Genomic DNA, 26,942 nt, shown 5'->3' with positions numbered 1-26,942 from the left:
TGAGACTAAGGCCATGGAGACATACATCGAGGAGAATCTGAAGCGGGGTTTCATCCGTCGGTCAACCTCCCCGGCGGGCGCTGGATTTTTTTTTGTCAAGAAGAAGAACGGGGAGCTGAGGCCATGTATCGACTATAGGGGCCTGAATAGGATTACGAGACGCAATTCGTATCCTATACCCCTCATCTCCGAACTCTTCGATAGGTTACGTGGGGCCCAGATCTTTACCAAGTTGGATCTTCGTGGGGCCTATAACTTGGTTCGTATCCGTGCCGGCCATGAATGGAGAACAGCATTCAATACACGTTCCGGACACTACGAGTACCTAGTCATGCCGTTCGGTCTGTGCAATGCTCCGGCAGTGTTTCAGGAGTTTATCAACGACTGTCTTCGGGACTTCCTTCAACAATTTGTCGTTGTTTATCTGGACGACATCCTCATTTACTCTGCGGACTTACCCACCCATCGCGAACAGGTGCGTCAAGTATTGAGTCGTCTGCGACATCACGGCCTGTTTGCCAAATTGGACAAGTGCGTCTTTGAGACCCGCAAAGTGACTTTCCTGGGATACGTTATCACTCCTGAGGGGTTCGATATGGACCCATCTAAGGTACTGGCGATTAAGGACTGGCCACGGCCTATAGGCCTCAAGGCACTTCAGCGCTTCCTTGGTTTCGCCAACTACTACAGACGCTTCATCCGTAATTACTCAAGGATTGTTGCACCTCTCACAGACTTGACCAAGAAAGGGGCCAATGTCTCAGAGTGGTCCTCCGAAGCCATCTCTGCGTTTGCTCTTCTCAAAGAGAAGTTTACGACAGCCCCGGTGTTACGGCATCCCAATCCTCTTCTGCCGTTTGTTCTGGAGGTGGATGCTTCTGAGTCGGGAGTTGGAGCTATACTCTCCCAACGGGCTTCCTACAGCGGACCACTGCATCCGTGTGGCTACTTCTCCAGGCACTTTTCCGCAGCTGAACGGAATTACGATGTCGGGAACAAGGAACTGTTGGCGGTTATCCTGGCCTTGGAGGAGTGGCGTCACCTGCTGGAGGGGGCTTCTGTACCAACGTTGATCCTGACGGATCATAAGAATCTCCAATATATGGAGTCGGCCAAGTGTCTCAACCCTCGTCAGGCCAGGTGGGCTCTCTTCCTCTCCCGCTTTCTCTTTGTGCTGACTTACCGTCCCGGTTCAAAGAACGCTAAAGCGGACGCGCTATCCCGCATGTATACACGACCAGACGAGGAGAATAGAGCGCCTGAACCCATTGTCCCCTCTACCAAGGTCGTTGCCGTCATTCGGTTGCGGGGTTATGCTCCCCTGCTGGATCGCATCACCCGCTCTCAAGGTCAAGCTCCGGATTCCTTGCCTCCAGGGAGATTGTATGTTCCTCCCAGTTTGCGGCTCCCTATCCTACGCACGCTTCATGGGGCCAGAACCTCGGGACATGCGGGAGTGGCACGCACCAAGGACTTACTTTCTCGGACCTTTTGGTGGCCTCACTGGGGCAGGGACGTTACAGCTTTCGTCCAGTCCTGTACTAGGTGCGCAGCCAACAAGTCCTCTCGTACTCGTCCTGCTGGTCTCCTTCGACCTCTTCCTTGTCCCTCGGTTCCCTGGACTCATGTGGCCATGGACTTTATTGTTGAGTTGCCTCCGTCCAGGGGACATACTGTGATCCTCGTGGTGGTGGACCGTTTCTCGAAGATGGCGCACTTCATTCCACTACGGAAGTTACCCAACGCCTCCACCTTGGCTGATATCTTCATCCGAGAGATTGTTCGGCTCCACGGAGTGCCATCTGAAATCGTGTCGGACAGAGGCACCCAATTCGTAGCAAGGTTCTGGCGCGAATTTACTAAGTCCTTGGGAATCACCTTGGCCTTCTCTTCGGCTTATCACCCTCAGACGAACGGTCTAGTGGAGAGAGCGAATCAACATCTGGAGCAGTACCTGCGTCTCTTCATCAATGACCATCAGGATAATTGGGTCAATCTGCTGCCATTCGCAGAATTCGCACGGAATAACGCGCTCCAGGAGTCTACCAGGATCTCTCCGTTTTTTTGCCTTTATGGTCTCCATCCACAGTCTCTCCCAGAGACGTTGCCAGTTTCTCCTGTTCCGGATCTGGAAGAGAGGCTTGCTTCCATCCGTGCTACCTGGGCTTCGGTTCACTCTGCACTGGAACGCACCGCTCAGCTCCAGCAACGTCAGGCCAACAAGAAACGTTCTCCCAACCCCTCGTATCGACCTGGCGATAGGGTTTGGCTGTCTACGCGGTTCCTGAGACTCCGGGTCCCTTCCATGAAGCTGGCTCCACGGTTTATTGGGCCATTTCCGGTTTTACGTCGGATTAATCCAGTGGCTTACGAGCACTCGCTACCCAGAACGCTTCGCATTCCTCGGGTATTTCACGCCTCGCTATTGAAACCTCTGGTCTGCAACCAGTTTACCCGAGGTGCACGTTCCACGGCTGAGACTGCCAGGAGGGCTTCGGAGGGGCGAACTCCTCAGGTCATCCTCGATTCCCGGCGGCAGCAAGGCAGCCTACAGTATTTGGTGCAATGGAGAGGTCTCGGTCCTGAGGAGCGTTCCTAGATACCAGCGGCACGACTCTCCGTTCCGCGTTTGATACGCGCATTTCACGCTAGACGCCCTTCTCGCCCTGGTGGTCGCCCTGAGGGCGCCCTTTTGAGAGGGGGTACTGTTACTCACCTGCCCTCGGCCCCCATGTTGCCGCAGCAGCCGCCACGCAGGAGAGGGAGACCCCCCTCCACCGCACGGCCACCTCCGCAGCAGCCCCCACGAAGGAGAGGGAGACCCCCCTCCACCGCACGGCCACCTCCGCAGCAGCCTCCACGAGGAAGAGGGAGACCTCCCTCCACCGCACGGCCACCTCCGCAGCAGCCGACACGTGGGAGAGGGAGACCCTCCTCCACCGCACTGTCACCTCCGCAGCAGCCACCACGAAGGAGAGGGAGACCCCCCTCCACTGCACAGCCACCTCCGCAGCAGCCGCCACGAGGGAGAGGGAGACCCCCCTCCACCGCAAGGCCGCTTCCACTGCCTTCCTCTGAAGTACCGCGCAGGAGAGGCAGACCTCCTGGTACACGGCATCCTGCTGCTGCGCAGGCGCGACCTCTAGTGGCGAACTCGCATACTGCGGGAATTTATGAAGGGAGACTACGCCATCCACAAGATGGCCGCGAGTCACAGACACCGGAAGTGATGTCATGAGGGGCTGATGGGAGATTCTGACTTCCTCCGCGGTTCTCCATTTAAACCCCTCAGACCAGTTTCACCTTGCCTTCTGATGGTCGTCTATGCCTTGTGCTAGCACCCAGATAGCGTTTACCTGCTTGATTCCTGTGTTTGACCTCGGCTTGCCTGACTTCGTTGTTATCCTGTATCCTGACCCCGGCTTGTTTATCGTTTATCCTGATCTCCTTAATCCTGACCTCGGCTACGTATACCGGCTATCCTGTTCTCTGGAATCCTGACCTCGGCTTGTCTGAACTGTTCTGTCCAGGAGTCCTACCTGACCACGGTGTCTCCAAACTACTTGTACGTGACAGTTAGGAGAGAAAGCAGAAGCCAGAACTGAATGCAATAAATCAAAATAATAAAAAAAGAAAAAGAACATTTGGAAGCGGGTGACTTTTTGATGTCTCAGCATCCTTAAAAAACTTATCCTCGTCAAATCATAGAAATATGGGCTCTGGTATAAGGATGTTTTAGGTCTTGTCTGTAAATTTGTCATTTATTAAAGTGCATGAAGTCTGTTAATTGAGGATGGAATTGTAATTATTTGTAATTAGTGAGGCAGGTTCTTCTCACTCCCATCAATTCTTAACTTGGCCAGAACAAGCAGAACAAGCCTTGAAATAATTTACAAGTGAAAGTTAAAAATTGTGTAGAACACTTGCGGAATGCCACATTTCTTAACAGTACATAATTAGCTGGCAGAGCCTAATAGTATTATATCAGTCTAATGGCCCTTTAATGACCTTTGTCAGTCTGTCATTTTGAATACAAATACACTTGTCATTTTTCTGCAGTTCTTTTAGCCTTTATCAGACAGACATTGAAATTAGTTATACATCTTGTTGCCCTTTCCAGTTTAATTTAGATCATGTCTGAATGTCATTACTAATTCCATACAACTGCAATTTAAAAAAAAAAAAACAGAAAAAGTTCTCCTTTCTATAACTTCAAGCTACTTTCTCATTTCCGGTTAAAGGAATACTCTGTCAAACAATGTTTTTTTTAATTAACACCCCTTCTGCCTACTTGTGCTTCTATGTGGAACACCCTAAATCTCCTCTGTATACCAGAAAATATTGGGATCTTGTGACTTGTGTAAGCTACTAAGAGTTTCCAGTTGTCTTATCCAGTATAATTCTGTATTCTTCTCTAAAGTGTGTTTCTTCCTTGGGTGAACGTTATCCTTTTATTACACCTTAGTGAAATTTTATTGATGATAATGGTAGCTGGTTGATACCTATTGGAAAGGTAACATCAGTCACTCACCATTGCATTTCTCTCCTACCAGTCTCTGTTGGTATTCATCAGGTTTTCAGTTTCTGGTATAGACACTTGCTACATATGATTATGATGATCATATATAGGCAAGTTTTTAATTCCCTTGTAAAGAACCTCCTTTGCTTAAAGGGTCACTCCAGCCGTCATTTGCATTTGTCTTCAGGAGACACTGAACTTTCAGGAATCTGAAAGTTCAGTGTCTCCATAAAATTATCATCACCCCCTTGTAAATGGTGGGTTCAGCAGAATACCCTCCTATGCATTTGCTTATTTCCCTGCCACTAGACTTCCAGGTTTGCAGGAGATGTGTTTGCACTTGAGTTATGTGGTCACAGAACCTGGAGGGTCAACAAATGACTGCTTTAGGCTGAAGACCTACACATTCAGAGGTTCCTTAGTCAATTCAGACTAATTGTCTAACTCAGACACTAACTTAGACACTTAGTCAACTCACAATAAATGTCTTTCTACAGACACCTCCATCAATTAATTTATTGCAGTCAGGGCCCAAAATATGAGTTTCTAACCATGATAGCTACTGTACTTATGCTTAAAGAAGCTTCAACAAAAGGGCAGAGCCCCTGGGTACACCCTCCCCTCAAGAGATGAGGCTAGAATAATTAAAACAGGAAAAATTCATGGAAAAAGATGCACCTCTCTTCCTCTGCAAATTCTGGCTTCTCTGTGCACTTACAGAAAATGGCAGAGCCGCAGGGACCACCTCTCCTAGGGACCACCTCCCCAATCGGGAGAGGGGGTGTGTATGGAGGGTAAGCCCTTTTGCCAAAGTTTATCAGAGACCAAGTTCAGATGCTGACAAAGACAGAAGACATGAGGAGCAGCAAATTAAGAAAAAGGATAGAAGAACAAGATGATTCAAGAGAAGAATCTGAGCTGCAGGGCAAGGAAACATGGACATGGGAACAGTCAGCAGAGAAAGTAGAGAGGCATTCATGAGAGTATGAGAGAATGTGAATGAGAGTGAGAGAGTGAGTGTATGAGACAGCGTTTGAAGAGCGGGAGTGAAAAAAGCAACGGCATGCAAACAAAAATTCAGAACTCTTTGATTCATTTTCTTTAGTTTTGTTTGGGGTCCCTCCTTATTTTCAGAGATTTGTACTAATTGACTAAATCGCCAAATTTTGTGAAAATTTTAATTCATACGAATCTGAACACAAAAGTCATTATAAAAGTCCCATAGCATGTTATCAGGAACTATGACACACAATTGATAGTTATGGATTGGAAGGTTAGCTAAAGTGCTGAGCTTTGGGAAGATAAATCATATTCTCATATGAATGTAAAAATTTAACTAGCAACAAAAAGGTAAAAATAGCTGTGTCTTAAAAAATGGAATGCTAGAGTGTATCTTATTCAATTTTTTACTGTATTTTTCCATGGTAAAGAAAACTTAAAAGGAATTCCTCTACATTTGGTACTTTTTATGCAAATGCATTCTTTAACTCATCATTGCTTCCAGCACAATAGTTAATTACAGTTAAATGTTACATTCTTATATAGCACACATCGATAAATGTACAAAAGACTACTGATGAACTTGCATCATGCCTCAACAACACAACAACACAAACAGTAGAAACTACTGCAATATCTCCATTGTATCGTAACTGCCCTTGCCTGTCTTTAAAATGGGTCTGTTAGCACTGAGATTTTATATCAATCAATTCACAAAGAAGCTTCACCAACTAATGTGACTGAAGTTGCAAGGATTTGCAAAACCACACTTGCATGGCAAGTCCTAAAATCACAGAGACATTTTTTGTAACTAAAGACTTGCAATTGATTGTATGAATCTCGCAAGTACCTACACATTACTATGTGAGAGCTTCTGAGTGGCCATTCAAGAACTTCCAAATGTTCATGCAGGTGCTCGTAACTTGATAAGTTCTTGTTCACACTGAACATACACGATAAGAGTTTTTGTTGGTGGTTTTAGTTAAACATAATGCAGTGTAAGAGTTTCAAGCGCTAAGAAGTGTAATCACTTTCTTATTTTTAGTAAACTAGGAAATATATAGAGTTTAGATGTCATAATAGGTCCGTTTGCTGAGCCACTATTGTGTCTTTTCTCTTTTATCCAATTACTACATGACAGAAGATGAGGATTAGGGTGTAAAGCCAGCCCTTATCCCAGATCCACCCGAGGCACCTGTGGCTAAAGAATGTCTCGATCATATGTTTTGCCTCCTAGGATGTTGGCTGATGAGGAAAACGTTCTTTGTGCCAAAGCCCAAGTACATTTAGTAAGTTGATTTCAGCTCAACTGATATTTCAGAAATCGATCAGATCATTTGGGCTTTGCTGAGATCCTTTGTGGCTTGAATGCAAAACTGCAATCGTTACAGACAGGCGTTCTACCGACATACAGATTAATGAGCTTACTGATAAAATTGAATGTTTCTGAAACTTTCTTTTTGCAAGGCCTAATAAGCAACTGTATCAAGAACATTTTTCCTGCAGCACATAACATTCTGCATGGAGAAGGTCACAGCATTGGTATTTGGCAGTGTGTTAAATGTATGACTTAAATATACATGTATTAAACTATTACACAGCGACACACATTTTCAATATCAGGAACAATACTTATTTGTAGTAACATTTGCTCTCTCGTATATTGGTACACTCTATAGATGACCGCAACCGAAACATCACATGTGGCCAATGTGCATTTACATTTATGCACATGATATCAACGTTCGCTTACCACTGGTTGTCACACGTTTCATCCATTTTCCATGATGCAGTGTTAATTCCGGATTTGACCATGCCGTAGAGTTAATGAGTAATATATGATCGGGTCATATAGCACTGCATAAAGATTTTTCTTATGTCTTCACGCACCATAACGTTGGTTGGAGTCATCAGGAAGAAATATACATAAAAGGATAGCAAGGATCAGGGATTCAATGATACACCACAGAACGTTTAAGGAATAAGAGCATCATATGTTCATTCTAAACATATGTGTAAATTATGGAAATTAATATGGAAATTGCAAAGGTAAAACAACGTCATGCTATACTAGATTTACACTGAACCGTAAGGCTTTCAAATTTGCCTGTACATGACTCCCTTAATCCGTTGGATCCCTTCATGTATCGGGTCACTGTAAGGGCCGCTCTAAGTCAGGCCCCATCCAGGCTGCGGAGCTGCTCATCTTTGGTTTCCTTGCCTATTTCTATGTTCCGTTATGTTTCATGCCTGCTCCAGGGTGTCTGCTGGACATATCCAAGTTTTGTGTTTAGATTCAATGTTTGCTCTCAGACTCTCCAAGTGCATTCTCCAGTGTTCCTGCAGTTTCCTGTGTATGACTCCTGGCTTGGCTGATTTCCTCTACAGTTCCCGAATCCTGCTTTCATCCCTGACTCCGTTTGACCTCTGGTATCCTGACCTCGGCTTCTTTGACTTCCTGATTTGGCTCCCGACCCCTGGCTTGGATTTTTGACTACGTTTTATGGACATTATATTTTCTGCACTTTATATTATTTTTTGTATTTTGAATAAGGGTGATTGCACTGCATTTCTGTCTCCATCTGGTTTGTGGTTCCTGACAGTCACATGGGCTCCTCCTGCACCTGATCATAAGGATGGCATGTAATACAGCAGACTATAATGATCTGGCTGGCCTTCTTGGAATCGTTCAAAAGGATGCCCCCTGATGGATCAAAGCATTGGAAGGGAGATTTTAATATGCCAAAATTGCATGTGACCACATTCATGAGTGTACCTGCACTCTGCAGGTATACTGCGATTCAACTCCCTTTTTTTCCTTTGCTTTTAAAGACGTTTAATTGGGGGGGGTCTTATTAATAATTAATTAGTATGTTTATCAATAAACGTTAAGTAATATTTCTAGCTAGAACCTACTTCCGGGTATGCAACATGAAATGTGTGAGTCAAGTCACTTTTACCAGTTGACTTGACCACTTGCACGTCACTTGGCATGCAATCATTTTTTTGTGCTGCAAATTCTGCAAATGAATCCTCTAATTACTCAATACTGGGATTACCCTAAACGAATGTATTACTGCTGCGCGTGATTCAGTGTTGATGCTGGCACCTGGCGAAGCCAACTGTATTTTGATGAAATGCGCATCAGGCATTTAGAGCTTTGTTTCTTTTTCTGTTTTTTTTTTTTTAAGTTTCACCGATACCTCTAATTTGATCTCGGCACACACAATCCCCCTATTTTAGTGTGCATACCAACGTTATATTTTCATCTTTTCCTTCATTTGGATTTGGGACTTAAATTTAGCGACCTGTTTGTAATAAACATTTTTTTTCTGGTTCCTCATAGGATACACCCATAACTTAATAAATAATGTGTGTTAAATTATAGCCTTATTTATCAAACTAATTGGGTGTAGTTGAAAGGGATAATCAATAGCTATTGTATATTTCCCCTTGGTGGGTAACTGAACAGTCAGAAAATCTATTTAACACAATTAAATTAAAAGTTATGTTTTAACATGATTTATTTCACTCATTAACTTTGTTCAATCATTTTTTGTGTTGACCAAATAAGAAGTGTCCACTTTGACTAAGAACTACATTTTCTCTCAGGCTAATATGGTAATATTTTCTTATTAGGACAGACAATACAGCTAGGTACAAATCTATAAAGAAGCATTTGCCTTTTTAAATTAATAACCTTATTGTCTATTAACTGTTATAACACAATTTTAACTGTAGAACATGTGAGGAAAGAGCAATTGCGTGAAATAAATTGAGTGTATAATAATAATGGATAGGATGTGTAATTCAGAAGTCAGGTTGGGACATTCACCTTTGTGTTCAACATATGTCATGACAAAGCCGTCTTTTTTAATAGAAAACTGTTTAGCTGACAAAAAGATGAGCGACATTTCGTAAAGTGATGTTTTGTTCAGTGGCGGAACTACCGGGGTCACAGGGGTCGTGACTGCGACCGGGCCCTGGAGTTCTGCCAGTCAGGGGGGCCCAAGGGATGCCGAGAGATTCTCGCACCGGGGCCCTGAGGCTTCTAGTTACGCCCCTGGTTTTATTCATCCCCTCCATAAATCTTTAATGTAAGTGAAATGATGGTTGTAGATATGCAGCTTAACATAGAAACATAGGATTTGACTGCAGATAAACCCTATCAGTCCTTGGTCTGTTCCCATTAGACTTGGGCACCAGGGGGCTCTTCGTGTTCGTCTTCGTGCTCGTCTTCGGGGAAAAAAAAATCTTCGTATTCCGCGAATATTCGCCCGTTCCTGTCTTCTCTTCGGGCGAATATTCGCGGACATTCTTCGTGCTCGTTTAATCTTCGTTTTCCTCCTGGTTGCCTAGCAGGGGTTAATACGGGGTTAATAACACATCACAGCAGCAGCAGCTGCCGTGAAGGTACGTGTGTGCAGCTCTATTGGTCGTTTCGGCAGGGGGCTGGTCTGGCATCAACGAGTGAATTGCAGAACTGCAGAATGCACTTCATTCGTTGATGGCAGGCGAGCCCCCTGCCGAAACGACCAATAGAGTTGCACACACATACCGAGGTGTACTGTCCATAGATGTTTAATAAAAGAATAGGGAATATTTTACATTTTTAAATTGATTTTGGACCACTTTACATGCCTAACATTTGCTACCTATTTACAATGGCATACTTTGCAACAACCCAACTTACTTATTGGACAGGACTGGAAAATAGCAGGACTGTCCACCAAAATCTTGGGTGTGTTGGCAGGTATGCTGATGGAAAAATGTTGGACAAGAACTAAAAAATAGCTTAGGGTTAATGTACGGTTATGTTTAAGATTAGTAGCAGTGCACTGGTTTGGTTAAAGATGGATTATGTCTAAATAATAATAATTTAATTTTAATGTTTTTTTTTAAAAAAAAAATAGGGGTTTATTTAAATGTATTTTAAAGTTAGATTTATTATTTAGTACTTGATTATATTTATTAAATGTTTATAGTAGCGTTACCTACCAAGCTATAACTACCTATGTGTATTTGCATTTTGCATACCTAGTTTAGCTAAATTAGATGGGACAGGACTGGAAAAAAGCAGGACTGTCCCTGAAAAAGTTGGGTCTGTTGGCAGGTATGTGGATGGAAAAATGTTATAGGGTGAAGTGTGAGTTATAGTGTTAATGTAATGCTATTAGTGAGTGAAGGCCAGGGCAAATAACAAGGAAAACGTCCTTGTGTTTTGTGCATTGTAAGTGTGTGTGTATGTGTGTTATGTGTGATGTCACTGTGTGTTATATGTGTTATATGTGTTATTGTGTGTGTTATGTTTGGTTGGTTGTGTATCAGAAGGAAAATAATGAAATGGAAAAGGAAATGGGAAAGGCAAATGAGTGGGCAATTGGCGACCCGCTCACCTGTTTCACCCCAGGGCAAAGCACCCAAACACTGTCAGTCTTAGACGTTTGGCAGCAGACTTCCAGAGCTCAGACACAAGGCCCTAGCGTAAGCTGGCCACTCCGGCGGAGGTAGCAGGCGTTGCCACACCGCAAACAGAGGCAGCCAGGGGGGAGAAACTGCCCTTACCATTAGGGACATTTTGGGCATGACTCTAGCCAGGAAGCGAACTGGCAGAGAAGAGATGCTGGCACCACCACCAGCAGCAGCATTGAAAAGGCGAATGAGTGGGCAATTGGCGACCCACTCACCTGTTTCACCCCAAGGCCAAACACCCAAACACTGTCAGTCTTAGACGTTTGGCAGCAGACTTCCAGAGCTCAGACACAAGGCCCTAGCGTAAGCTGGCCACTCCGGCGGAGGTAGCAGGCGTTGCCACACCGCAGACAGAGGCAGCCAGGGGGGAGAAACTGCCCTTACCATTAGGGACATTTGATTCATGACACTAGCCAGGAAGCGAACTGGCATCGAAGAGACACTGGCACCACCAGCAGCAGCAGCAGCAGCAGAATTGGGAAAGGCGAATGAGTGGGCAATTGGCGACCCACTCACCTGTTTCACCCCAGGGCAAAGCACCCAAACACTGTCAGTCTTAAACGTTTGGCAGCAGACTTCCAGAGCTCAGACACAAGGCCCTAGCGTAAGCTGGCCACTCCGGCGGAGGTAGCAGGCGTTGCCACACCGCAGACAGAGGCAGCCAGGGGGGAGAAACTGCCCTTACCATTAGGGACATTTGATTCATGACACTAGCCAGGAAGCGAACTGGCATCGAAGAGACACTGGCACCACCAGCAGCAGCAGCAGCAGCAGAATTGGGAAAGGCGAATGAGTGGGCAATTGGCGACCCACTCACCTGTTTCACCCCAGGGCAAAGCACCCAAACACTGTCAGTCTTAGACGTTTGGCAGCAGACTTCCAGAGCTCAGACACAAGGCCCTAGCGTAAGCTGGCCACTCCGGCGGAGGTAGCAGGCGTTGCCACACCGCAGACAGAGGCAGCCAGGGGGGAGAAACTGCCCTTACAATTAGGGACATTTTGGACATGACTCTAGCCAGGAAGCGAACTGGCAGAGAAGAGATGCTGGCACCACCACCACCACCACCACCACCAGCAGCATTGAAAAATTGGAAAGGCGAATGAGTGGGCAATTGGCGACCCACTCACCTGTTTCACCCCAGGGCAAAGCACCCAAACACTGTCAGTCTTAGACGTTTGGCAGCAGACTTCCAGAGCTCAGACACTAGGCCCTAGCGTAAGCTGGCCACTCCGGCGGAGGTAGCAGGCGTTGCCACACCGCAGACAGAGGCAGCCAGGGGGGAGAAACTGCCCTTACCATTAGGGACATTTGATTCATGACACTAGCCAGGAAGCGAACTGGCATCGAAGAGACACTGGCACCACCAGCAGCAGCAGCAGCAGAATTGGGAAAGGCGAATGAGTGGGCAATTGGCGACCCACTCACCTGTTTCACCCCAGGGCAAAGCACCCAAACACTGTCAGTCTTAGACGTTTGGCAGCAGACTTCCAGAGCTCAGACACTAGGCCCTAGCGTAAGCTGGCCACTCCGGCGGAGGTAGCAGGCGTTGCCACACCGCAGACAGAGGCAGCCAGGGGGGAGAAACTGCCCTTACCATTAGGGACATTTGATTCATGACACTAGCCAGGAAGCGAACTGGCATCGAAGAGACACTGGCACCACCAGCAGCAGCAGCAGCAGCAGAATTGGGAAAGGCGAATGAGTGGGCAATTGGCGACCCACTCACCTGTTTCACCCCAGGGCAAAGCACCCAAACACTGTCAGTCTTAGACGTTTGGCAGCAGACTTCCAGAGCTCAGACACTAGGCCCTAGCGTAAGCTGGCCACTCCGGCGGAGGTAGCAGGCGTTGCCACACCGCAGACAGAGGCAGCCAGGGGGGAGAAACTGCCCTTACCATTAGGGACATTTGATTCATGACACTAGCCAGGAAGCGAACTGGCAGAGAAGAGACACTGGCACCACCAGCAGCAGCAGCAGCAGCAGAATTGGGAAAGGCGAATGAGTGGGCAATTGGCGACCCACTCACCTGTTTCACCCCAGGGCAAAGCACCCAAACACTGTCAGTCTTAGACGTTTGGCAGCAGACTTCCAGAGCTCAGACACTAGGCCCTAGCGTAAGCTGGCCACTCCGGCGGAGGTAGCAGGCGTTGCCACACCGCAGACAGACGCAGCCAGAGGGGAGAAACTGCCCTTACCACTAGGGACATTTTGGGCATGACTCTAGCCAGGAAGCGAACTGGCAGAGAAGAGATGCTGGCACCACCACCAGCAGCAGCATTGAAAAGGCGAATGAGTGGGCAATTGGCGACCCACTCACCTGTTTCACCCCAGGGCAAAGCATCCAAACACTGTCAGTCCTTGGCGTTTGGGAGCGGACTTCCAGAGCTCAGACACAAGGCCCTAGCGTAAGCTGGCTACATTGGCGGAGGTAGCAGGCGTTGCCACACCGCAGCAAGTGCAACCAGGGGGGAGAAACTACCCTCACCATCAGGGACATTCGAGGCATGACACTAGCCAGGAAGCGAACTGGCATTGAAGAGAGACACTGGCACCACCACCAGCAGCAGCAGAATTGGGAAAGGCGAATGAGTGGGCAATTGACGACCCGCTCACCTGTTTCACCCCAGGGCAAAGCATCCAAGCACTGTCAGTCCTTGGCGTTTGGGACCAGACCTACAGAACTCAGACACAAGGCCCTAGCGTAAGCTGGCTACACCGGCGGAGGTAGCAGGCGTTGCCACACCGCAGCAAGTGCAACCAGGGGGGAGAAACTACCCTTACCATCAGGGACATTCGAGGCATGACACTAGCCAGGAAGCGAACTGGCATTGAAGAGAGACACTGGCACCACCACCAGCAGCAGCAGAATTGGGAAAGGCGAATGAGTGGGCAATTGACGACCCGCTCACCTGTTTCACCCCAGGGCAAAGCATCCAAGCACTGTCAGTCCTTGGCGTTTGGGAGCAGACCTACAGAACTCAGACACAAGGCCCTAGCATAAGCTAGCTACACCGGCGGAGGTAGCAGGCGTTGCCACACCGCAGCAAGTGCAACCAGGGGGGAGAAACTACCCTTTCCATTAGGGACATCTGAGGCATGATTTCAGCCAGGAAGCGAACTGGCAAAAGATACTGGCACCACCACCAGCAGCAGCGTTGGAAACGGAAAAAGGTGAATGAGTGGGCAATTGACGACCCACTCACCTGTTTCACCCCAGGGCAAAGCATCCAAAGACTGTCAGTCCTAGGCGTTTGGGAGCGGACTTACAGAGCTCAGACACTAGGCCCTAGCGTAAATTGGCTACACCAGCGGAGGTAGCAGGCATTGCCACACCGCAGCAAGTGCAACCAGGGGGAGAAACTACCTTAAACATTAGAGAGAAAAAATTTAACTTTCCAAGCTAAGAGCTGGGTAACCCAATTTGGGCAGATTGAATTTAAGAAAGGCAATCTGCTCCATCAGATGAGGTGCCATGTGTGAGCGCTGTGGACTCAGTATGTTTCCAGTCATAGAAAACACGCGCTCACTTTGAACAGTGGTTGGCGGACATGATAGAAGCTGCTGCGCAACCCATGAGAGTGCAGGCCACACACTCTTCTTTTCATCCCAGTAGCTAAGAGGATCAACATTAGGAGCAGAAGGAACTTCACAGAGGTAAAGTTTGACCATTTCAGCAGCACTACTCTCCTTTCTGCTGCTAGCTCTGTCAGATGGTCCAACTATACTGCCAAGTGCCTCTTCCCAAAACGCAGCTGCTCCACTCAGCTGTGTTGTGCTGCTTGTGGCACTGCTGCTGATGCTGCTGCTAGGGGTAGCAGACCACATCATCTCTTCCTCCTCCTGCACCTCACCCTCCTCGGACAGCATTCCCATTTTACGCTGCCAGTCACGCACCTTGTTGACCAATTGCTCCCGGTAGCTACTGAGAACATTGAATTTCAAAGCTAGCTTTCCCTTAATTCTTGGATCACAAAGGCACGCTAGCATCATTTCGGGACTCTCTTCCATTCGCTTGCGAAGGTGTACTTTTAGCAGATCCTTCAGCTTCCTGACTATGGCTGCTACGTCAGGATGTAGAGTGCCACCTTGAACAGCCTCACGGTTTCCAAGGAACACATCCATCTTGCTGCCTAGATGGGAGAACACTGGGATTACCTGGGCCAGACTGGCAGTGTTTGAGCTTAAATTTTCTGTGGCATCCCTGAATGGTTTAAGGACTGCCACTAGCTGGGCGATCACTGTCCAATCCTCCCTATTCAATGGAGAGGTAATCCCTATATTGTGCTCTGAGGCAAGATTATGGATTGCCCTCTGCTGCTCCAAAATCCTCTCTAGCATGTCTAACGTGGAGTTCCACCGTGTACTGACATCCTGACGTAGGCAGTGTACGGGAAGACCTGACCTCTCTTGCTCTTCCCTCAAAAGTTGGCTAGCCTTAACACTATGGTGAAAGTGCCCAGCGATCTTTCTGCAGCGGGACAGAACTACTGCTGCCACATTAGTTCCTTCTGACATTGCTGCCTTCACTACAAGATGGATGATGTGGGCTGCACAGCGCACACCAACAATATGACCATCTCGCAGCGCTTTCACCATATTGGCACCTCCGTCAGTTACCACAAAACCAACTTCAACATTGGTGCCCGCCTCTGCTCCCACCCAAAGGCTAAACATTTTCCTAATCGCATGCAGAATATTTTGGGAAGTGTGCTTTTCATCCATCACTTCTGCATGGAGAAGGAATGATCGGTAGCCTGCTGCAGCAACTTCCTTAGACACACCGGGCTGCCACCAGTGTGCTGTCAAAGAAAGAAAGGCATGCTGGGCGCTAGGTGCACTCCACAAATCTGTAGTGAAATGAACACACTGACCAGCAGCCTTGGAAAGCTCCTCTTTCACTGCTGCAACACAGGACCGATACAGCGAGGGGACAATGTTCCTGCTGAAAGTGGAACGTGACGGAACTGTGTATTGTGGAGCCACAGCCGCCATCAATTGTTTGAAAGGCTCCCCTTCAATCATGGAGAAGGATGCCCCTCCAACAGCAATGAACTGACCAATAAGTCGCGTTACTTTATTGGCCTGCTGTTTGGGCATCGTTCTCTTGGAGTGGAATGCCCCAAATTCTTCCAGGGTGGGCTGGGCATGCAGTGCTCCAACCTGCCTTGGTCTCTGGCTGCCAGCACTAGTTGCTGCTGCTGCTGCTGCTGCTATTGGCTCAGAAGAAGAAGCTGTTGGGGTTTTTCCACGGCCACCAGCTATGCTGCCTGCACTAAGTTTTACCTCTGCATCTTTCCCCAATAGCACAGCGTTGTGTTGAGTGCTGAGGTGATGCTTCATGCTAGCACTGGTAAAATGGCCAGACACTTTCCCTCTGCTTATTAGCTTCCCACAATGTTTGCACTTTCCATAGCGCCCTTCTTCAACATTTTCAAAGTGCTCCCAAATTGGGGCGCGCATAGCCTTGGAGTGTGCCTTGGGTGCTGCTCTTACTGCTCGGGGTGGATGAACAGAGGCAGAACTAGTGGTGGTGGGACTGGTGGTAACAGTACTGGCCATAGTGGGACTGCTAATTGCTTTAGATTTGCTAGGTTTTGCTGCTGCTGCTGGTGGTGGTGATGGTGATGATCGTAGCGGAGAAGGTGGAGGCTCAGGGGAAAATTGTGCACTAGTCATTTGGACACTGCTCCCTGAGGAATCTGATTCCTGACCACTCATCTCCTCTACTTCCTCTGGCTCATAGTCTAGCTCTTCATTAGCCAGATCGAATGGAATTCCTGCTAGGCTGGAGCTAAGACTGATATCGTCGTGAGACTCGTGACTAGTAGTAGTGCGAGCAGGAAGAATAGACTCTGCACTTGGCCTCTCAGTCTCAGGCTCCTCTGCTACCTCGCTAGGTGGAGTTCCACTATGTGTAGCCCTCTCTCTAACTGTCTTTACAAAAATTTTGTAAGGACTTGGTGGCTTGCTAGAGGTACTAGGAGGACATGGCGTGGCGGTACCAGTGGGAACAGTAGGCGCAGCACTAGTGGTGGTAGAGGCGGTAGAGGTGGGGGTGGTGGTGGTGGTTTTCCCTACAAAGGAATGAGATCGCTTTGGTTTGGGACCCCTCTGAGTCTTGCTGCTAATTTGGCTCTGCTTGGTACCTTGCATGCTGCTGGTGGATGGGGAAGATGCTGCTTGGGGCAAAAGGCACTTCTTTTTAGTCACTGGGCTGGTACTACTTGTGCTACCCTTTAACTTTGAACGTGCTTCTGGTGCTTTAGGCTTTCCGTAAAAAACCATAGAGCTTGTGGGCCTAGCCGCACTACTACTGCCTGCTTTTGGTGCCTTTCCTTTACTTGATGATCCTTCAAGCAATGCTTCCCCAAATGATAAGCGAGAGCTTGGCCTACTTGGCCGACTAGACTGACGCAAAGGCTGCATCTTAGAACTGGTGGTGGTGCTGGTGGTGGTGCTGGTGGTGGTGGTGGTAGATGGAGCTTGTCCCTCCTTAGTCCCAAAAGGAGGATCCATTTCAAATTTTGTGTTGTGTGTGTAGTGTAGTGTAGTGTAGTGTAGTGTAGTGTAGTGTTTAAAAAACTATAAAAAAAAAATAAAAAAATAAAAATAAAAAAAAGGAAAAACGAATTAAAGACAAAAAAATTAGAGGAAGTTCTCTTCAGTGCTACTGCTTAAAAAGTAAAACTATGCACTACTGCACTGTGCTGTGTGCAATCTGCCAAAATCCTAAAGTTATTTAAATTATTAACTCAAGATTAACTATTTAACCCCTTAAGGACAATAGGGGTTATTACTCGTAGTATATTGTGGGACAATGGCTATTTTAACATTTTTCGGTGTTACTGTTTAGCTGTGATTTTCTTCTTTCTCATTTCATGCTCCCACACATATTATATATTGTTTTTTTCAGGACAAACAGGGCTTTCTTTAGATACCATTAATTTTATCATATCATCTAATTTACTATAAAAAAAATGATAAAATATGGGGATTTTTTGTTAAAAAATTACTTTTTCTCACTTTTTAAACAAAAAACTTTTACTCATCTGCAAAAACGAATGAAAAAACCTGCTAAATAGATTCTACTATTTGTCCTGAGTTTAGAAATACCCAATGTTTTTATGTTTTTTTGCTTTTTTCTGCACGTTATGGGGCAATAAGTACAGGTAGCGTTTTGCTATTTCAAAACCTTTTTTTCCAAATCTGGTAATTCTTCCCCCCATGTGCCATTTCGGGTATCTTTGAAGCCGGCCAATGCAATTTACCCCATCAAGTCATATATTTTTAAAAACTAGACACCCCAAGGTATTTCACATGCTGGTAATTTAACCCTTTCCATGCACTAATTTTACCACCAGCCTTTGTGAAACTTTATGGTAGTAAATTTTTTTGTATTTTTTTCACACACGTTGTACTTCAGGTATAAATTTATCACTCCTGGTATATGTCCCTGTCAAACAACACCCCAATATGTGTTCAGTAACATCTCCTGAGCGCAGTGATACCCCACATGCATGGGTTTGTTGGGTTATTTGGGAGGTAAAAGGCCGCCTTTGTGAGGTGTGTATTTTTTGGCCATTTAGACATCTGATCCTACTGCCCCCATGTCCCATATTTGGGACACCTTTGAACCCGGCCAATTCAATTTACCCCATCCACTCATGCATTTTTTAATACGAGACACCCTATGGGCATTTGTAATGCCAATATTTTAACTCTTTCCATGCTGGAATTTTTGTAAAGATAAAGAATTTTAGGACTTGCTTATTAATTTTTTTTTTTTTTTTGGTGACAGTGGGGATTTTTATATGTTACCATATTATTTTTATTTTTTTAAACATTTTTTTTTTTTTTACTAATCACTCATTAGTGAGCTGGGCTCCATTGACCTTGCATGGTTGGATGCAGTACCTGCATTCAACCTGCAGGAGGAGCTCGAGAGTTCACAAGAGGGTCTGGATAGACCCTCTATGAACTCAGATCTATTGTTGATGCCATCCTGTGAATGACGGTAACGTCATTTACAGGATGGCACTTGTGGTTGCTCTTCGGAGCAATCACAAGGCGATCGGGGGTCGGGGGCTAGTGTTGCTGATATGCCTCGATATCGAGGCATGTCAGTAACACCATTTATGCTTAGGAAGCGATTCCGATCGCTTCCTAAGCTGTTTTAGCCGGGCGCCGCCGCGATCTTTCATGATCGGTGCGGCGGCGGCCATTTTTCTTCCGGGGAGGGCTGCCGAGGGCTGCCCTCCCCGGATCCACGGTCAGCCTCACTTGGGAGGCTTCCGTGGATGCTGCAAAGCCGCCGATCGCGGCGAAAACGCCGCGATCGCGGCGATGCAGCTATTTAACGGCAGCCCGTACATGTACGGGCATTGTCGTTAACCCCTTGCACGGCAACCCCGTACATGTACGTGGATTGTCGTTAAGGGGTTAATAACTAGCAGTATTTTATTTTTAATTTGAATTTACACGGGCCTAAGAGCTTAGCCTACTACTATGCTAGCCTAAAGCTATATTTCCTTACTATAAGTCTACCTCTAGGCAGACGCTCTCAAACCCACTAAGCTAAAGTGAGGTTAAATCAGATTCAGTATATGATTTATTAATTAATATTAAGTTATATAATATTAATAGATTAGAACTAATTTACTTATATACCGTATTGGCTCGGATATAGGCCGCCCCCGTATATAGGCCGCACCCTAAAAGTTTGGTGCTTTTTTAAAGAAAAAGTTTTTTTTCTTTAAAAAAGCACCAAAAAAAACATGCTGCCACTGTCCTCCCTCCCCGATATATGCTACCACTGTCCTCCCCCCCGAGATATACTGCCACTGTCCTCCCTCCCCGAGATATGCTACCACTGTCCTCCCTCCCCGAGATATGCTGCCGCTGTCCTCCCTCCCCGCGATACGCTGCCGCTGTCCTCCCTCCCCGAGATACGCTGCCGCTGTCCTCCCTCCCCGAGATACGCTGCCGCTGTCCTCCCTCCCCGCGATACGCTGCCGCTGTCCTCCCTCCCCGCGATACGCTGCCGCTGTCCTCCCTCCCCGAGATACGCTGCCGCTGCCCTCCCTCCCCGCGATACGCTGCCCTCCCTCCCCGCGATACGCTGCCGCTGTCCTCCCTCCCCGCGATACGCTGCCGCTGTCCTCCTCTGCCCCCCCTCCTCGACTTACCGGAGCAGACTCCCGGGTGTCTTCAGGGCCGGCGAGGGACATCTACGCAATACGCGTATGCAACTTCCGGTACCGTTACCGGAAGTTGCATTTGCGTATTGCGTAAATGTCTCCCGCCGGCCCCGCAAGACACCCGGGAGTCTGCTCCGGTAAGTCGGGGGTGGGCAGAGGTAAAACGCTTAGATAACCTCCCGTGCCGGCACCCCCCCCCCCCCGTGGGAAGTGCTGGCAGGGGAGGCTGTCTGAGCGTATCGGGGAGAAGGATGCAGGTCCCCTGCACCGCTGCGGGGGATCTGTATCTTAACCCCGCTGCCTGCCCGGCGCCCGGGACTGCATGTCCCGGGCGTCGGGCGCTAGACCCCGAATATAGGCCGCACCCCCACTTTAAAAACTTAAAGTGGGGGAAAAAAGTGCGGCCTATATTCGAGCCAATACGGTATTATGTATTATAGATAGAAGAATATAGATTATGAATTAGAATTTAGAATTAGAATTACTTATATTATAGATTATGAATTAGAATATTATTATTTATAATATATTATAGATTAAGATTAAAGAAGATTAGAATTATTTTAGTACTACAGCTAGTAGCTTGAAGCTTTGCTTAGTACAGCTCGTCACAGTCAATTTTTCTTGAAAAGAATTAGAAATAAAATAAAATGTCACAGCAAAACAGTTATCTTCACTGCTTGCTGCACTCACTAGCCCAACAAGTTCACTTCACTGATGGACTGAGGTGAGCAAAACACTAAGGGTACTTTTAATAAAATTGAAATAAAATGTAAAATAAATGAGAAAATCTTTGCAAAACAGTTAACGTCACTGCTTGCTGATCAAAAAAAAACACAGCACTTATGCGGCTGCACTCACTAGCCCAACAAGTTCACTTCACTGATGGACTGAGGTGAGCAAAACAAATGAAATAAAATGAAAGATTAATTAAGAAAAATTGACTTGGTCTCTTACTGTTGCTAAAACAAAGCACAAACTATAGAGCTGCAGCACCAGTACTAATAAGATTAGCTGAACTATACGCTAGTAGTAATTAATTAATATTATTACTTTTATTTATAGCTAATTTAATTAACTATTAAGATAAGAAAGAATTAGAGAATTATTGATATTACTGATTTTAGATTAGACACTAGTAGATGTTCTGAATGTCTACAGTACACTCTACACTAGTATACTATTACTAACTATAACTGACAAATATATATATTTTATAATGAATTCAATTATTAATTATATTAATTAATATTACTGATTTTAAATTAGACACTAGTAGATGAATGTCTACAGTACACTCTACACTAGTATACTATAGTATATATATATATATGACTGACAAATATATATATATATATATAATATTATAATGAACTATTAAATTATAGATTCTATTAAATTGTAATTTATAAATTCTATTTAATTTATTTAAGCAGGACAGGCAATAGGCACTAGTGCCAGCCCAGGGCAAGGGCACCCCAGTGCCACTGAGGCACTGGGTGCACTGTCAACTCAACAGCACTTACACTAAAGTTGATGACAAATTAATTTTAAAAAAATTAAATTAATCAAATTATTATTAAATATATTAATTAAGTAGCACTGAAGTGAGGATGAAGTACACAGTGAGAAATGGCAGGCTAAGGCTTACCAGTCTCACACAGAACAGAACAATCTCTCTCTGTAACGCTCGGATGCAGCACAGCAGTGTTGCCAAAGCAGTCACAGCGAAAAATGAATGGATCTCTCAGGCAAGCTCTGGTCTTATAAAGGCGCCTTCAGAATTCAAAAAACAGCAGCACAGGCATTGGACGAGACCCTTAGCGTTACGTCACAAGAGTGAGCTGATTGGACAGACGAGGATCAGCTCACTCCTGTTTGAAATTTTGGCGGTTGCGCGGCAAAAACGAAGACGATCACGAAGAATCTTCGATTCTTCGTGATTGTGAGTCTTCGTCTTCGCCTACGGTTTGCCGGCACTGTATTCTGTTCTACGTTCCTTCGGAACGAACAAAAAAACGGCCTCTTCGTGCTCGTTTTCTTGTTCGCCCGAAGACGAATGCACAAGTCTAGTTCCCATTGTGATGATAGATCTATGTATATCCTCCAACACTTCTGGTGGTTGACTGTTCCATTTATCTACTACCCTCTCAGTCAAGTTACATTACCTTTAAGCCTTTGACTAGACCAGTTTTAGACCAGATCAGAATGCTGATAGAGATTTATTCTTGTAATTGAACAAAGGAGCCAAAACTTAAAACAATCCCGAGCAAGGACACACTGGGTCAGTCTTTTTAACAACTGTCTGTTTTTGGTTGATCTCATGTCTTCCTGAGTGTTATTTCACCCTTCAGGGATCACTTGGGCACTTGGGATCCACTCCAAGTGTACAGGTGAGTACAGACCGCACAGATGATGACTATGAAGGCTACAACATATGTCTCGTGTTGGTGCCAAGTGTAAAGGTGAATCCAGATGACCTCTTGTGTGCTTAGAGGAATACCAACAGTACCCCACTGATGAGGACAATGAAGACATAAATATATGTCAGAGATTGTTGGTTTCCTCGTGCAGAGGAAATTTGCCTCACATTTCAGTTCTGGACTGCCCTTTTGTACGGAATCAGACTGATATGAAGATGGAGATTTTTCCTCTGTAATGGCACAAGAGAGCTAAAATTTGAGATGCTCCCAAGTGGGGACACAGGCTAGTGGCTGTCTCTTCTTGGTGAGCATCTCATACTATTTTTGTTCGGTGTACTGCTACAAACTTGCATTTTTTATCAGACCAGTGTCACAAAGATATACCCCGGTGTAGTGAATAACACTGATAATCTTGTTATCATGGTACCTCCCAGTGGATGGGATAAGGTAGCAAGTGAACATTTTGTCCTCAAAGTTGATGTGTATAGGCAAGCGCAAAGATCTGAGTGACTTTGACAACGGCTAGACGACTGGGTCAGAGCATCTCCAAAACTGCAGTGGGTGCTCTCAGTCTAGCACTGGTCAGTACCTATCAAAAGTGAGCAGGGTCAGGGGTGGCCATGGCTCATTGATGCACGTGGGGCTGGACAGTGTTGACAAATCCAACAACTGAAACGTTAATGCTAGTTCTGATAGAAAGGTTTCAGAACACACAGTTCTGACACCTTTCTATCTGACACGTAGCGCAGACCAGTCAGGGTGCCCATGCTGACCCCTGTCCATTGCCAAAAATTTAGTAACAGCCTCCAGGCAGTAACAGTTCTGTTCAAAACTAAGTTATCTTGAGTATATTATGTGAAAACGAAAGTGCACCCTCTTTGAATTCCATGGTTTTACATATGAGGACATAATAAATATCATCTGTTTAAAAATTAGTTAAATACAACATCAGATGAACAACAACACATGCCATATTACACCAAGTAATGATTCAGTCAACAAAAATAAAGCCAAAATGGAGAAGCCATGTGTGAAAAACTAAGTACACACTGAGATTTAATAGCTTGTAGAACCACCTTTAGCAGCAATAACCATTTTCTGTATGACTTTATCAGTCTTTCACTTTGTTGTGGGGGAGTTTGTCCCACTCTTCTTTACAACTTTGCTTCAGTTCTTTGAGGTTTGCAGGAATTTGTTTATACACAGCTCTCAAGGTCTCGCCACAGCATTTTAATCGAGTTTAGGTCTGGACTTTGACTGGGCCATTTCTCTAAGATCATTGCCAATCTTACCTCCTTGGCATTGTGTTAATACACACACCTAAATGTTTCAGACGTTGGCTTTTATAGGAGGGAGTCACACTTGCTGATGACCAATTAATTAAGGCCAAATGATTAGCAGCGCCTGTCTGCTACTTAGGATCTTAATTCTTATGGAAGCAGTAAGCCTGTACTTAGTTTTTCATGCATGTCTTCTCCATGTTGGCTTTATTTTTAATTTACAAAATATGACACGGTGTAATGTCATATGTTGTTCATCTGAGGTTGTATTTACCTAATTTTTAGACCTGCTAAGGAACAGATGATTGTTAGTATGCCCTGATATGTAAAACTAAGAAATTCAAAGAGGATTTACTTTCCTTTTCACAAGACTGTATATTAGACTTGTGCATTCAGATTTTTACAAATTGCAAATGTACTGAATTTTGGTAAATTCAGCAAAAAACCTTTACATTTCCATCCATCATTCGAGTGAAAGTGAATGAGAGTGAATGGGTGCACCTGGCCATGAAAGAGCCATAAACAAACTGAAAAATGTGTCTGAAAAGTGTTTGGCCAATTGCACCTGTCTAGTATATACATCTCTTTTTTCTCCTGTTCCCAGACAGGCTGTATGCTTGGTGATTTTGTGCTCCAGGTTTTGGTGTTATAAACTGAAAAACCACAATGAATGTTGGCATGGCACCCTCGCCAGCTAATGAGCATAGGTAGAGGGAATACAAATCTCTGGAATACAGAGCTAGACATGCCTTTTATAACTGTATATCTTTGCTTTTAAAAATATGTAAGTTTCAGATTAACTGCCTACCCTAGGTGAAGGAGTTTCTTGATGAAGCAGTAAACATTTTTCAATACAATTAATAGTGGTCTTTCACTGAGTGTGTACTATATTTCATCCACATTAACGAATGGATTGTATGGAATGTATTGATATTATATTTGTTTTGAAACACATTTTATATTTTTAAAATGGGCAAATATATAATGTATGCCCAAAAAGATAAATGTTTTTTTGGAGGTTATTGTAGCTAAAGCTGCATATCTTAAATCTAATCTGTTTGAAAGGAAATGCATTGTAAATGAGACTTACATTGTGACAGACTGATTGTAAATATTTCATTATATTTTCTATCTGTTACAGAATGTTAAAACACACAATGACTTCATAGAGGATTTCATCTCCGTTAATTATCCCTTCATTTTGGACTGAAGACTCTTGGGAATTGAAAGGAAATAATTTTAATTATTACTGTCTTCAAAGTGTCACATTTGTCCTCTCTGTAACTGGAATCTCTATGACCATAATGACTAACCAAGAAAAATGGGTCAATCTTAGCCCTGCAGAATTTTCTCAGCTTCAAAAGTATGCAGAATGTAAGTATAATTTACTTTGAACATTTTAATCTTCATACTTAATTTCCAGTGTTTAAATGATTAAACACACTACCTTTAGGGTGTATTGCAATGCGTTATATACATATCACAAGATGCAATATGTATATAAAATAACATGATATATATACATATATATATTGTGTACATACTTTTTAGGGATAGGTAGTACCAAGACAGTATGGAAGTGGTTAAAATCAGTGTTAAAGAGAAGAAAGTTAACTCGCCAGTGAGGAAAGGGGAGTGAATGGGGCAGGGGGAGAAAGCATATGTTTTAAAGCATGAAAGAAGATGAAGGTTGACAAGAAGAGGGAAGGGATAAGGATTGAAGGAAAGAGAAAGTGTAGAAATGTTTATGGAGAGTAAAGAAATAGTGAGTGTAAAAGGCAAGCTAGACCTAAATGAAAAAAGGTGAGAAGAGGTTATTTGCGGAGTTGAACATTAACTGGGTCAGATTTTTGCCAGGATCTAAATTCTGGTGTCTTGTGAAGAATTTGTACATACATCTGTTTTACAGGTGTTACTGTTTACAGGCTTGCTGCATACATTTTTTTGCATTCATTTTAAAATATTTGAGTTGGAACAGCAAAGGGGATTTTTATTTTATATTTATAGTTAGAGTGGTATGATATGTTTGGTTAACTTTTTTCACTGTTTACATATTTTAAGTTATTTCACTTTTTTTCATGTAAACTTTTGTTTCGTTGAAGATCCCTTTGGGGTCTTTATAGTGGCATCACTATCGTAAATATGTTTCAGCCACAACCATTGCTAACGGGTGTATACAATTAAGCATGTAGGCATGCCACATCCATAGACAAACATTGGCAGTAGAACGGATCGTACCGAAGAGCCAGGGCCGGCCCAAGACATAGTGCCGCCTGTGCACCAAGACTGAGCTAGAGGGCTCGCAGAGCCTCCGCTTAAAAAAAAGCGCTTGGGGCGGCAAAGTGCCTCTTCAAAAGTGCCGCCTGGGGCAATTGCCCCCCTCTTCTCCATGGCAGGGCCGGCCCTGCGAAGAGCTCAGTGACTTTAACCGTAATGCTGTCATAGAATGCCACCGTTACCACAAGTCAACTTCTGCCCTAAGATATCTGCCATGGTCCACGAGACTTAGCCAGCAGACTCGTTTTGCTCTCCCTGCCCGATGTGCCCCTGCTATTCAAAGCGCACAGTGTTCTCACCTTGGCACAGCTCCATGTGTGCACTTTAGTCTGCAGACTGACAGAGCTCATTCAGGGACACTACATCCAGGGGGATCCAGAACACATGGTCAGCCTAATGTTGTAAAGTACAGAAGAATATCTTAACTGGTTAGGGAAATAAATGAATGCCCCTAAAATTAACCAGTTTGTTACCTAGAGTGACCCATTTGAAAATTAGAATAAATAAAGAAACTCTGTAGTGCAAATAAATTAGGTACAAAGAGGTGCCAGCTTGCCCTGCTTTTCATGTTTACTCTGTTGAAAGGAAATAAAGCCATGCAAGGAGAAACCAAGATGAGTTATGAACTGCAATGATGAGTAATACTTTTTTATGACAAGATATATTATAAATGAGTCACAATAATTTAAATCAAAAGACTTCACATTATCTCAAAACTAAACTGTAAATCACAAGAGATCTTGTAAAATTGTTAGGCATAATCCTCAAGTGTT

The 26,942-nt window shown here is 44.9% G+C and overlaps 1 protein-coding gene across 1 annotated transcript in view; it reads left to right on the top strand.

The window, feature by feature from the left end:
• The window catches only part of DGKB (diacylglycerol kinase beta), a 208,115-nt gene that overhangs the window by 21,853 nt on the left and 159,320 nt on the right, over positions 1-26,942 (top strand). Inside the window, exon 2 of the mRNA XM_053466113.1 lies at positions 25,034-25,266. Within this exon, the coding sequence (XP_053322088.1) occupies positions 25,188-25,266 (79 nt within the window). The 5' untranslated portion in view covers positions 25,034-25,187. The remainder of the gene's footprint in view (positions 1-25,033; positions 25,267-26,942) is intronic.

Source organism: Spea bombifrons, chromosome 5 (assembly GCF_027358695.1).
Source record: "Spea bombifrons isolate aSpeBom1 chromosome 5, aSpeBom1.2.pri, whole genome shotgun sequence".
Taxonomy (NCBI): Eukaryota; Metazoa; Chordata; class Amphibia; order Anura; family Pelobatidae; genus Spea; species Spea bombifrons.
Note: the sequence above shows the minus strand (reverse complement) of the source record. Positions and strands in the feature narration are given on the sequence as shown.